Genomic DNA, 9,954 nt, shown 5'->3' on the forward strand with positions numbered 1-9,954 from the left:
GGCCGAGCCCCGCCCCGCTCCCAGCCCCTGCCAGCCCCTTTCTGCAGGAGCCGGATCCTATCGGCACCAGGATCTTATCGGCACCAGGACGATGCTCCCGGTTGTCAGCACTTTATTACACAGCGTCTCATTGCACACAGCACTGAAGATCCAGCTCACAGGGTGGAATGGCACAGTTACAGCTTGGGGGGCCCTGTCAGCCTCCAGCCTTCCTTATTCCCTATCTTCATCAATGCAGCAGCGGTTCCGAGGCCCAAACATGCGACGGTTCCGGTCATGTAACTGTGAGCTGGAGAAAAACAAGCAATAAAAGGATCCATAAGGCACAGAGCAGAGCAGGGCAGCCTCCTCATGTCCTCTGACCATGAGCACTGCTGCTTGTCAGGAGAAACCAGAGAACTGGATTTATTTCCAAGTTCTCTCTCACTCTTTCTGCCCAGTCTGGGACATGCAGCCACCTGCAACACACTGCCCGGCCTCAGCACACAGGGAAACCCCCATTGCTTACCTCAATGACTGCAACGGCCACCGCTCAGCAAGCAGAGAAACCCCATTTTAACACAATTAAAGCTTAAAAATAAAACCCCTCGGTCCTTCACTACTGAGTCTGCAAATGCCTCCAGAAAGCAGAGCTGGATCAGTGTCTGCAGGGCTTAACCTGGCCTGGAAACGTCACAGGAGTGACAGCTGAAAGGCACAGCTCGGCCCTCAGATTGGAACCGACACAACAGATGCCGGGTCGTATTTGCCATGTGCAATAAATCACGTTTGTTGCCCAGATGGCACAGATTTCCACAACAACAGCTTTAATATCCCGCAATTCCCAATTATCAGTAGTTATAACGGGCAGTGCTGGCTCAGCTCTGTCCTCCTGCTGTAAATCTCCTCCCTGGCAGCTCCGCTCTCTCCCTGCAGCGCTATTTATTGAGCAGACACACAGCGAAACGTCAGCGAAACCAAACGGAATTCACACACAGAGATGAAGAGATTAAACTGCCACCAATTAAACTGCCACCAAACCAGCCCCACAACCGAGGGGGGTTTTTTTACCACCCTCATTTACCTCTGGCTCCTAAAACGGCTCCTGTGGTGCAGCCCCCAATGAAATAGTCCAGGGGGCTGTCGTGCTCATCCCGCAGCTGAGCGCTGATGCAGGTGGTCACCCCGAACACGGCGCCCAGCGTCGCTGTGAACAGAAGGCAGAGAAACTCAGCTAAAGCTCTTCAGGCAAAACATGCTGCTGGGAGGCACAGACACAAACAGCTCCAGAAAGAAAACGGGGCTGCTTTGGTTTGGGGATGTCTGATGAGAGATGGACACGGGCACCACCTCCAGACTCTGCCCTTCCTGGGATCAACACCAGCACAAAAACCTCCACAGTGATGGATGTAATGGATGAACTACCAGCCCGTGTTACAAAGCTCTGCAGTTTTCCAGCACCAAATGTGATTGCACTGAGCTAAAAGGGCACTCAGGAAACAGCCCACAGCCCACAGCCCCTCAGCTCTGCTTTCTCTGCTTTCCCTGCTCTGGAGCAAGGAAAAAAGCCTCAGGATTTCAGCTGCTCGGGCTCGGCCGCCCCAGCACAGAGTTATGTTCAGCCGTGATGCAGCAGGAGGGCTCAGCACGATGCTTTGGGATCACCAGGTTCATCCAAGCAATAATTGATGTGATCTGGGCCATCGTAACGAGCTTCTACATCTCAAATCGCTGCTGAAGGGCTGAGCAGGAGCTGCAGAGCCGGGTCATGAGCAGATCGGCCTCTGGGTCAGAGCGGGGCTGATGGGGGGGAGAGAATCGGACTGAAAACTGAGTGAGTTCAATGCACACGGTGTGTGCGGGGTGTCACGGGGCACCGACATTGACCTGTGCCCGTGACAGGGGAAGGCACCCCGTGGGGCCCGGAAAGGAGGAAAAGGGGAATGTACGAACACAACGGGGCGGCACCGGGAGGGGCGGCGAGATACCGGAGATACCGGAGATACCGGAGATACCGGGCTCGTTCCTTCCTTACCCATCGTCACCGTGTCGGACGCCGCCATCTGCAGCGCAGCGAGCGCGGAGCCGGGCCGGAGCAGGATGATGCGATAGGCCGAGCCGAGCAGGCCTGCAAAGCACAGCGGGGCCGTCAGCGGGGCCGGCCGGGATCCCCCCCCCCCGCCGTCCCGTCCCGGTTCTCACCGGCGGCGGCGCCCACCCTCGTGCTCAGCCACGTGCGCTCCGGGCAGCGCTCGCCCTCGGGCCCGTCCCAGTACCCGGCCATCGTGCACAAGGGCACCGGCACCGACAAGATCTCGCGAGAACACAGCGCGCCTCTCGCGAGATCGGAGCCCGCTGGTCCGATGCTCCCACCGCCCCCCTGTCCCCGTGCGGTTCCGTTCCGCCGCACAGCGGTTCCGCAGCGCCACGACGACCCCAGCCAGGAGGGGCGGTACCGTTGGGCCGCCACCGGAGGAGCTCATCTGTCCCCCTGTGAGGTCACCCGTCCTCCTGCCGTGTCGGTCCAGCCCGCTCCGTTTAGCAGCATCTTGGTGCAGTGACCGATACATCACTGCGGTTCCAGGCACTGGCAGCATCTGCCGCCAGCTGCGGGCCCAGCACAGCTGGGCTGAGCATCAACAGCCTTTATTTATTTGGGTCACACACAAATGTATTCTCATTTATTTTCAGAACTAAAAAATACACTTGGCAACACAAGTAAAGCCTTCATTCGGAGAAGCCAATGAGTGAAGGAGCTGCTGTGACAGCACAACTGGCCTCAGATTGTTGGAAATGTCCTCAATAATTTTTGGTCAGGACGGTATCTCTGATAAAAGCAGTTTTTATTCGCGATTGCAATGGCGGGCGCCCTGATGGCAGAAGCCATGGACAGGATGTTACAGTTTTTATACCTTTTCTCCCATATGTTTTCCCCTCCTGTTTCCCCTTTGATTGGGTATTCCAGGTTACAATTTTACTCGAGATTTGCATTAGTTAATTACACTCCGACATTTGTTGATTCCCGCGTTATCTTGTGTTAGTCAGTCGCCATCCCGCTGGTTTTGTTTCCAAGATGTCTCGGTACTCTTATCGCATTGATATGTTGATTTCCTTCGAAGCTTCTTTCATTCTGTCCCAGAGACCGTCGTTAAACAAAAAGCCTGGGGGGGGGGGTGATTCCAGTCCTTCCCATATCTCTCCAGGCACATCCTTAGGTATGGCATGACTTGTAGGTTTTACAGTGTATACAACAAAAACGTTAAATCATATATTATTGCTAGTTTATACGGTTATATTGTTATTTTAACTTATCCTCTTTGGATCTTTTATCACTCAGGTCCTATTTGTCCAGCACCAAAAGTAGTTTTATTTCAGATAGCTGGACAGACAGGAGCTGCGGTCTTTATAACTATGATTTTTACCTAATAACTACAAATTTCTTCACTTATATATTCATATTTTGTTCTAAATGCAGAAACAACATTTGATTCCCACAAGATGAAGCATAAAATCAAATAGCCCTGGGACAGGGGTCCATAGAGGTAACATCATTTACCCTTGGAGATGGAGATGGTAAATTCATCCCAGCTGTTATAGGCTGGTTTGTTCAGCATCCCACACGGTGCTTCACTTTTCTCCTCCTTTCATCAGGGCCACATTTTGAGCTGTGTACCAATACCCAGCCAGAGCCAAGGGCGGACTTTAATCCCTTGGAATGACACCCGTGGAAATGTGAAGATGGGGATCTCCTCATCCACGCTGAAGAAAACCACCTGGCCCAATTCGTAATCCAGAGCGACCCGGACCCGCGTGGGAGTGCGGACACCAGGAAGGAGAGTGTGCCGCGGAGAAGTGAATGCCCGGAACTTCCCTACCCACTGCCCCACAGCCCAGATGCCCTTATTCGGGTTAAAATTAATGTCCCCTTTCCTCCTCACATCTTCTCGAGAGACTCCCACCGCCCACCCCCATACATCCAGCACCACCTCCACCTCCCAGCAGTGCCTCCCTGCTGTGAAGCCCTTGCAGCCCAGCACGCAGCGCCAGGTATCGAAGCGCTCAGGTAGGTCGGGGACGACCTGGCTTTGTTCTGTGCACTTCACACTCTTGCCATCATCAGTCAGGACCAGGTCGCAGTGGGCAGTGTCTGGGTCCAGAACCACCTCCACTGTGGGGCAGAGGGAGACACACGTTGGGCAGAGCTCTCCTGCTGAGGAAGAAGGGGGAGGGTGCGAAGAAGTGGGAAGATGCTCAAAGCAGTGGCGTGAGGAGCAGAACGTGAACTGCAGAAAGCCCAGAGCAGAGAGGAGGATCGTAGAATCATAAAAAGACCTCAAAGGTCATCTAGGTTCAACCCCCCTGCCATGGGCAAGAGGAGGAACATCAGCACAACTCTGGGCTGAGAAAATCCCCACATCCCCAGAGCAAGGCCAGCATCGCTCACTGGGGGCCAGGGCTCTCAGATGTGCCCTGGTGAGCAGCGTGCACCAAGCAGGGCCCTGAGCGTAGCACTGCTAAGTGTGAGCATCCCAGCATCACTGTGGAGGGGACAGCAGGAAGTGAGAGTAAAGCAAAGAGGGCTCAGCTCCCAGCAAGCAGAGCTTCAATTACCATCTTCAAACGTCACCGCGTATCTTCTCCACACTTGAAAAAACATTAGAAAACAAACATGGATGAGAGACCCGGAACGCACCCACGGCACTGGGTTGGCTGGGACAATGACAGGCCACGCAGCTGCGTGTTTCCCAGATTGTTGGTGCATTTGTGAAACTCATTTTGTGGTGTGTGGCTTCCAACCTTCAGGGTCTGGTTATGGGACGTGCCCCATCCAGCTCTGATAAATGCAGTCCCATTGCCGGGCCTGACTCACACTTATACTTACTGTCCGTGTGTGCCTTCTTTGCAAACAGAAAGCATTTTTTTTCTTAGTATAGAAGTACGGGAGCAACTTAAAACCATAAAGGATGACAATGCTTCTGAAGTGAGCTCAGCATCTGTCACCTCTTCGTTTCCCAGCAGCAGACCCAAACCAGGGTGTCAGTGCAATACCCAGAGGGGAACATGGCCCAGCTGAAATGTCTCCCATATAGGAAGAAGAGCGGTACTCACCGGGTTCCTCAGCTTGTTTCTCTGCAAAACAATGAACGACCACAAACGGGTGTGGGACACCAGTTGGGACATTACCTCCCCCACAGCCGCCTGCAGAGAATGAGCCTCACCAAGTCTGGTGTTACAGTCCCCTAAGCAACAGAGAGAAAGGTCCCCAGTTAGTGATGGATCCTGGGGGCAGCTGGGGGGTTGCATGGAGCAGTGCAGGGGGATTCTACCAGGGAGGATGGGACTTACTCAGCTCTTCAGCTTGTGCTGCTGCAAAGAGAACCAGAGGAACTCATTACCATCACAGCAACACAAAATGTGAGATCCCAGCCCACCATCTCCATTAGGAAGGGCCCTTTGCAGAGCAAAGCTCTGCTGATATACAGCATCCTTGCCCTCTCTTTGCTTGTGCCATGAGCTTACTGAAAACTGCAGCATCATTTCACACTTTCAACCTTTCCTCATTTCCAAAATCAGTTCCCTAATTTTCTGTGGCTGCTCTGCACCCCTTTGCTTCCACCGCCCACCCTTAACATGCTGTGTCCAATCAGCCAGAGGGAATTCTCCAGTTTTCCAGTTCATGGCAAAGTGAAGCTTACCTATTTTTTTCTCATACTTTCCTGTGAATAAAAACAGAAAGAAAGAAACGTCAGTGGTCTAAAAACCCATGCTGGTTACCTACATCTGCAGCTCCAACCCTGTACAAGGCAGCGGCAGCAAAACGAACCCAGAGGGGTCCCTGACCCCCGGGTACCCCCAGGGCCTGAGCAGTGAGTCAGATAGGAGCCCCAGCCCCAGCACAGGACTCTACCTTTCATTTTCAGCAGATAAATAGCAAAGATGGAGAGAGCGACCACCGCAACCAGTACCACGCTCAGGGCGATCTTCCATGGTCTGGCGTTTTGGAAGAAGGGATCTGAAAAATAAAAGACCCCCTCAGGGCTTCAGTTACCCTGCAGCCAGTAACAGATTTATGTTCATTGCAGGGAAAAGGCAGCCTGTGCACACAGCACGGTGCTCCATGTACCTGCAATGGAGAACGAGGACTCCTTCTCCTGGTTGTGCAGCTCATCCCTCACCACGCAGGCCAGCTCCTGGCTCACACTGCTGGTGAGGACGAGGACACTCTCTATTGCGTAGAGGCCACCCCCGTCCTGGGTGACGTTTTCAGAGAGGGGGGGCAGCTGCCGCCCTTGGGGGTCCTGCCACAGCAGCTGGGGCTGCGGGAACCAGCCAGCAGAGCGGCACGCCATGCGGATACCACCGTCCTGGTAGCGCTGCAGTGCGATGAGCGGGGCTGAGCCGCTGGCTGTGGGAAACAGTGGCCGTGGGTTATAATGGGGTGGGGGTGACACTGGGTACCCATGGAAGGGGGTGAAACTGGATGGGCTTTAAGGTCCTCCCAGCATCCGTTCTGTGATGGTTCTGTGTTTCTGCTTACAGAGAACCCTCCAAGTTCTCATCCAATCTTCTCCATAAAGATCTGCCCTGGAGGTTGCTATAAAGTAATCCTCAGGTCTGGATATTAAAATATAAAAGCATGAACCCAAGCATATTTTACCTTATTGCCCACTGCCTGTTTTTTTCCTATACCCACTTGTATATTAAGAAAATAATTTCAAGAGTTCTGGCTCAGACTACAGACCTGTCACCTTCAGCTCCACCACAGCCACGTCATATCCCAGATCACTGCGAACAAAGCAGGTATAATGCCCTTTGTCCGGCAGCTGAACACGGAAGATTCTCAAGTTCACGCTGCCATTGGGGAGCCCATCTTTCAGCATCTCTGTGCGCCCTTGGTATCGAAGATCCTGGTCCCCATAGTGCTCCTGTTTGTCCTTGTAGTGATGCACGAAGGGTGTGAATTTGTCCCTAAACCACGTCACCTCCATGTTCTGTGCGCTCTGCTCCGGGGACAGGCGACATGGCAGCACCACGTCCTGCCCCACAGCCACAACCACAGGGTTGGGGGGGCCCTGCACACTGAACGGGGCTGGGAGGAAAGCAAGAAATCACTGTGAGTTGGCTGAAAGTCCGTGCTGTGCCATCGCACGGGCAGAGCAACCACTGCCAGAGGGGCCCATACCTGACGGCAGCACAGGGATGTGGAAAAAGGAACCGTAAATGACAGCAGCCAGCAGAGAGCAGTAGGGACAGCAGCCAAAAAACATCTTCTTCATGGAGTCCACCCTGAGGATGGAGGAGGGGAAGTGAAGGGAGAGCAGAGAGGTGAGAAGAGAAGCAGAACGGCAGAACATTCCGGGGAGCAATCCCCACTTTGGGATGGGAATGGAGGGAGAACATCACAGCCAGACCGCCCCCAGCCCCAAGCTTACCACCCGTGCACTCCTGGCTCTGTCAGCAAGGGGTGGAGGGAGGGGAGCAGGAAATGCAGCCGCTGAGTGAGACCTTATGGCCGGGATGCCCGTTTCCTTCTGCACTTTGTCCACTCAGAAATGAAAGTAAAAGAGGGATTTGTGCATTGTTGAACAGATCTTTGCTCTGGAAATGCTGCTGTGCTGCTCGGGGGCTGCTGGGGGCTCACACAGCAGCAGGACATGGAGCACATAAGGGCACAGACCTGGGGGGAGAAATTCTGTGTGATGGGCTGAGCCCAGGTGAGGCCATGACTTCTGGGCACAGGAAAAGGTGTCAGGACAAGGGGGAGGGGAGGCACAAAGACCGATGTGCACCATCCCCCATCACCAGACGAGGCATTGAGGCAACACATGCCCTGCCAGCAGCTCCCCCCACAACCCATTGGCAGCACAGCACAGCTGGGCAAGCCTGTAAGGAGCCAGAGCTCCTCCATCTTGACATTGCACAACCTGGGCACCCGATAAGGCTGGTGTCCCCAGCTGACATCCTGCCTGAGCATGGGCAGGGGACCCAGCGAGGCACAGAGGGCTCTTATCAGCAGCCTGCAGATGGCCAAGGGGAGGGGAGATGCGGGGATTCCCACGAGGCATCTCTGCAAACAGTGTGGGGACAGTGTGGGATCGCTCCTTTCCAGCCACAGTCTGACGAGGTCCGGAGAGCGGAGAGAAAACTGAAGGTGTTGGGTTCCATCGGAGCCCTTCACTCCCACTGTCAGCCCTCAGTGAGTGCTGACTGCGCCGGGATGCTGTGACTTCTCCAGCATTCCCCGAGCTCCTGGGAAAGAGGTTCCCTTTATTATCCTCACATGGGCTCTGTGTCCCACAGTTTCCATTTCCAGCAGGGAACGTCTCTGCTCCTGCTGATGCTCTGCAGAAATGATCATTTCCAAGATGGAGGGAGAAGAGATGGAGACCCCGGCCAATGAAGAGGAGGAGAGGAGTGAAAGAGGTGAGGTTTTAGAGGTGACTTGCTGTCTGGGAGCAAAGTGCATCCTGCTTCTGCTATGGAAGAGATAGAAAGGGGCAAAGTTCCTGAGGTTGTCATAGTGTTGAGACTTGGTGGCTCCCCTCACCCCGGCTGGGTTCCTCTGGCTTATCTATAGACCCCCCAGCAGCACCTGGCACCTGAGCTGCCATCCCGGCTCCCACCATTGGAGAGAAAGGGGAGTGTGAGGTCATGGGCGATCAGTCCTGGGCCCAGCATCGTGGTCGGTGCAGGTTTGTCCCTTCTCTTGCTGGATGGGTGCAGTTCTACACAACGCTCTGTTGCCCGTCCTGAGCAGCTTCTCCTCTGTCCCCAGCTGATGTCACCCTGGACCCGAACACTGCCAACCCCTTCCTCCTCCTGGCTGCTGATGGGCGAGATGTGAGACGTGGGGATGTGTGGGCATCACTGCCCGATGGCCCCGAGCGCTTCGGCACGGAGCCGTGTGTGCTGGGTGACCGCGGCTTCTCGTCGGGGCGGCACTGCTGGGAGGTGGAGGTGGCTGATGGAGGTGACTGGTGGGCGGTGGGGGTGGCCCAGCACTCTGTCAGGAGGAAGGGAGTCCTCAGTTTTACCCCCCAGGAGGGGATCTGGGCAGTGGGGCAGTGGTTCGGGCAGTACTTTGCTTTTACCTGCCCTGACTGGACAGCCCTGCACCTTGCCCAGCTGCCCAGGGCCATCCGGGTCTGCTTGGACTGTGGGGGCGGGCAGGTGGCATTTGCTGATGCTGAAAGCAAAGAGCAGATCTTTGCTTTCTGCCTGGACTCATGTCCTGGGGAGATGTTTTACCCATGGCTTTGGGTGGGGAGGGACTCGTGGCTGAAGCTGTGCCCCTGATGTGGACTGAGCCTGGAGGGCAAAACTGGAAAGAAGGAAACCATCAGCCTGGCTCTGGGTGGGGGGCACTGGGAGAGCTGTACATCCCTGAGATGTGAGCAATCAACCTGTTTTACTGGGCAGAAATCTTTGCAATCCCAACATCATGATAAAAGGGAGAAAGAAGCAGATACCAGATACCCGTCCAGAACATCACCAGCATCCAGAGGATGTGTGATTTTTGTGGGATCCTGGGTAACGAAGCTCTCGTGCACTTCAGCCATTTTGGCACTATAAAGCGAGGGGGGAAGTTTCTCGTGTGTGTTGTTTATAATAATAAACTGAGTGTCTGAAAGAGGCTTCCCCCAAATCCCAACATGTTTCTCGATTGAACTCATGGCTGCAGGGCTGGAAGGGGCGGGGGCTGCACCTCTGGGGCCTTTTGCTCTCAGTACCGCAGTGACTGTGGGGGCTGGGAGGGAATTGGAGTGGGGACACCCCAACAGCTTCGGGACCCCCTGACAGCTTCTGGATCCCAATGGCTCTGAAGCCCCAACAGCTTCTGGACCTCCCCAGGGTACCCGAGACCCCCAACAGATTAAGAACTGATAAGATCTGCTTTCTCCCACTCTTCCCTTTGCTCTTCAACCTCAGCCAGAGAAGCAGAAGCCTGACCACAGAACCTCAACCCCCTCCTGA

General features: G+C 54.7%; 3 protein-coding genes across 15 annotated transcripts; 1 reads left to right on the forward strand and 2 right to left on the reverse strand.

Annotated features, from left to right (window-relative positions):
* Positions 1-95: 95 nt before the first annotated feature.
* Positions 96-2,296, reverse strand: NDUFA11 (NADH:ubiquinone oxidoreductase subunit A11). Of its 2 annotated transcripts, none has more exons than XR_014934973.1 (4): positions 2,182-2,296; positions 1,968-2,107; positions 1,064-1,186; positions 96-289 (listed from the first exon to the last, which is right to left on the reverse strand). XR_014934973.1 is itself a non-coding variant. In XM_015886460.3 (4 exons), the coding sequence occupies exons 1-4, from the start codon at positions 2,261-2,263 to the stop codon at positions 177-179; spliced, it is 411 nt and encodes a 136-aa protein (XP_015741946.3). In that variant the 5' UTR covers positions 2,264-2,296; the 3' UTR covers positions 96-176. The 2 variants fall into 2 exon arrangements, 1 of the variants encoding a protein (XP_015741946.3); XM_015886460.3 differs by having other exon boundaries at positions 2,015-2,107.
* Positions 2,297-2,805: 509 nt separating this feature from the next.
* On the reverse strand, positions 2,806-7,298 carry LOC107325517 (butyrophilin subfamily 1 member A1-like). Of its 5 annotated transcripts, XM_015886455.3 has the most exons (10): positions 7,163-7,260; positions 6,722-7,069; positions 6,104-6,385; positions 5,888-5,992; positions 5,676-5,696; positions 5,326-5,346; positions 5,199-5,219; positions 5,089-5,109; positions 4,591-4,623; positions 2,806-4,147 (listed from the first exon to the last, which is right to left on the reverse strand). In XM_015886455.3, the coding sequence occupies exons 1-10, from the start codon at positions 7,254-7,256 to the stop codon at positions 3,627-3,629; spliced, it is 1,467 nt and encodes a 488-aa protein (XP_015741941.2). In that variant the 5' UTR covers positions 7,257-7,260; the 3' UTR covers positions 2,806-3,626. The 5 variants fall into 5 exon arrangements, with proteins under 5 accessions (XP_015741941.2, XP_085373578.1, XP_085373579.1 ...); XM_085517452.1 differs by lacking the exon at positions 5,676-5,696 and having other exon boundaries at positions 7,163-7,298; XM_085517453.1 differs by lacking the exon at positions 4,591-4,623 and having other exon boundaries at positions 3,475-4,147; positions 5,089-5,219; positions 7,163-7,298.
* Positions 7,169-9,631, forward strand: LOC107325522 (E3 ubiquitin-protein ligase TRIM7-like). Of its 8 annotated transcripts, XM_085517460.1 has the most exons (5): positions 8,059-8,176; positions 8,281-8,403; positions 8,558-8,672; positions 8,756-9,324; positions 9,384-9,553. In XM_085517460.1, the coding sequence occupies exons 2-4, from the start codon at positions 8,377-8,379 to the stop codon at positions 9,274-9,276; spliced, it is 663 nt and encodes a 220-aa protein (XP_085373586.1). In that variant the 5' UTR covers positions 8,059-8,176; positions 8,281-8,376; the 3' UTR covers positions 9,277-9,324; positions 9,384-9,553. The 8 variants fall into 8 exon arrangements, with proteins under 8 accessions (XP_085373588.1, XP_085373586.1, XP_085373583.1 ...); XM_085517457.1 differs by having other exon boundaries at positions 8,756-9,631; XM_085517458.1 differs by having other exon boundaries at positions 8,294-8,403; positions 8,756-9,631.
* The last annotated feature ends 323 nt before the right edge of the window (positions 9,632-9,954 follow it).

The sequence above is a fragment of the Coturnix japonica genome, chromosome 16 (assembly GCF_054131305.1).
Source record: "Coturnix japonica strain WE chromosome 16, WE-NBRP24, whole genome shotgun sequence".
NCBI classification, from domain to species: domain Eukaryota; kingdom Metazoa; phylum Chordata; class Aves; order Galliformes; family Phasianidae; genus Coturnix; species Coturnix japonica.

Excerpts from the sequence above, each read along its gene's own strand:
- NDUFA11 (XM_015886460.3), bottom strand. The coding sequence starts at position 2,263 with ATGGCCGGGTACTGGGACGGGCCCGAGGGCGAGCGCTGCCCGGAGCGC. Across the intron at positions 1,187-2,014 it reads GTCCGACACGGTGACGATGG|CGACGCTGGGCGCCGTGTTC; the intron begins GTAAGGAAGGAA and ends TTCTGTTCACAG. Across the intron at positions 290-1,063 it reads AGCCGTTTTAGGAGCCAGAG|CTCACAGTTACATGACCGGA; the intron begins GTAAATGAGGGT and ends GTTTTTCTCCAG.
- LOC107325517 (XM_015886455.3), bottom strand. The coding sequence starts at position 7,256 with ATGAAGAAGATGTTTTTTGGCTGCTGTCCCTACTGCTCTCTGCTGGCT. Across the intron at positions 5,220-5,325 it reads AGCACAAGCTGAAGAGCTGA|GGGACTGTAACACCAGACTT; the intron begins GTAAGTCCCATC and ends TCTGTTGCTTAG. Across the intron at positions 4,148-4,590 it reads CGCGGTGACGTTTGAAGATG|TGGAGGTGGTTCTGGACCCA; the intron begins GTAATTGAAGCT and ends TCTGCCCCACAG.
- LOC107325522 (XM_085517457.1), top strand. The coding sequence starts at position 8,377 with ATGAAGAGGAGGAGAGGAGTGAAAGAG. Across the intron at positions 8,404-8,557 it reads GGAGGAGAGGAGTGAAAGAG|ACCCCCCAGCAGCACCTGGC; the intron begins GTGAGGTTTTAG and ends GCTTATCTATAG. Across the intron at positions 8,673-8,755 it reads CAGCATCGTGGTCGGTGCAG|CTGATGTCACCCTGGACCCG; the intron begins GTTTGTCCCTTC and ends CTCTGTCCCCAG.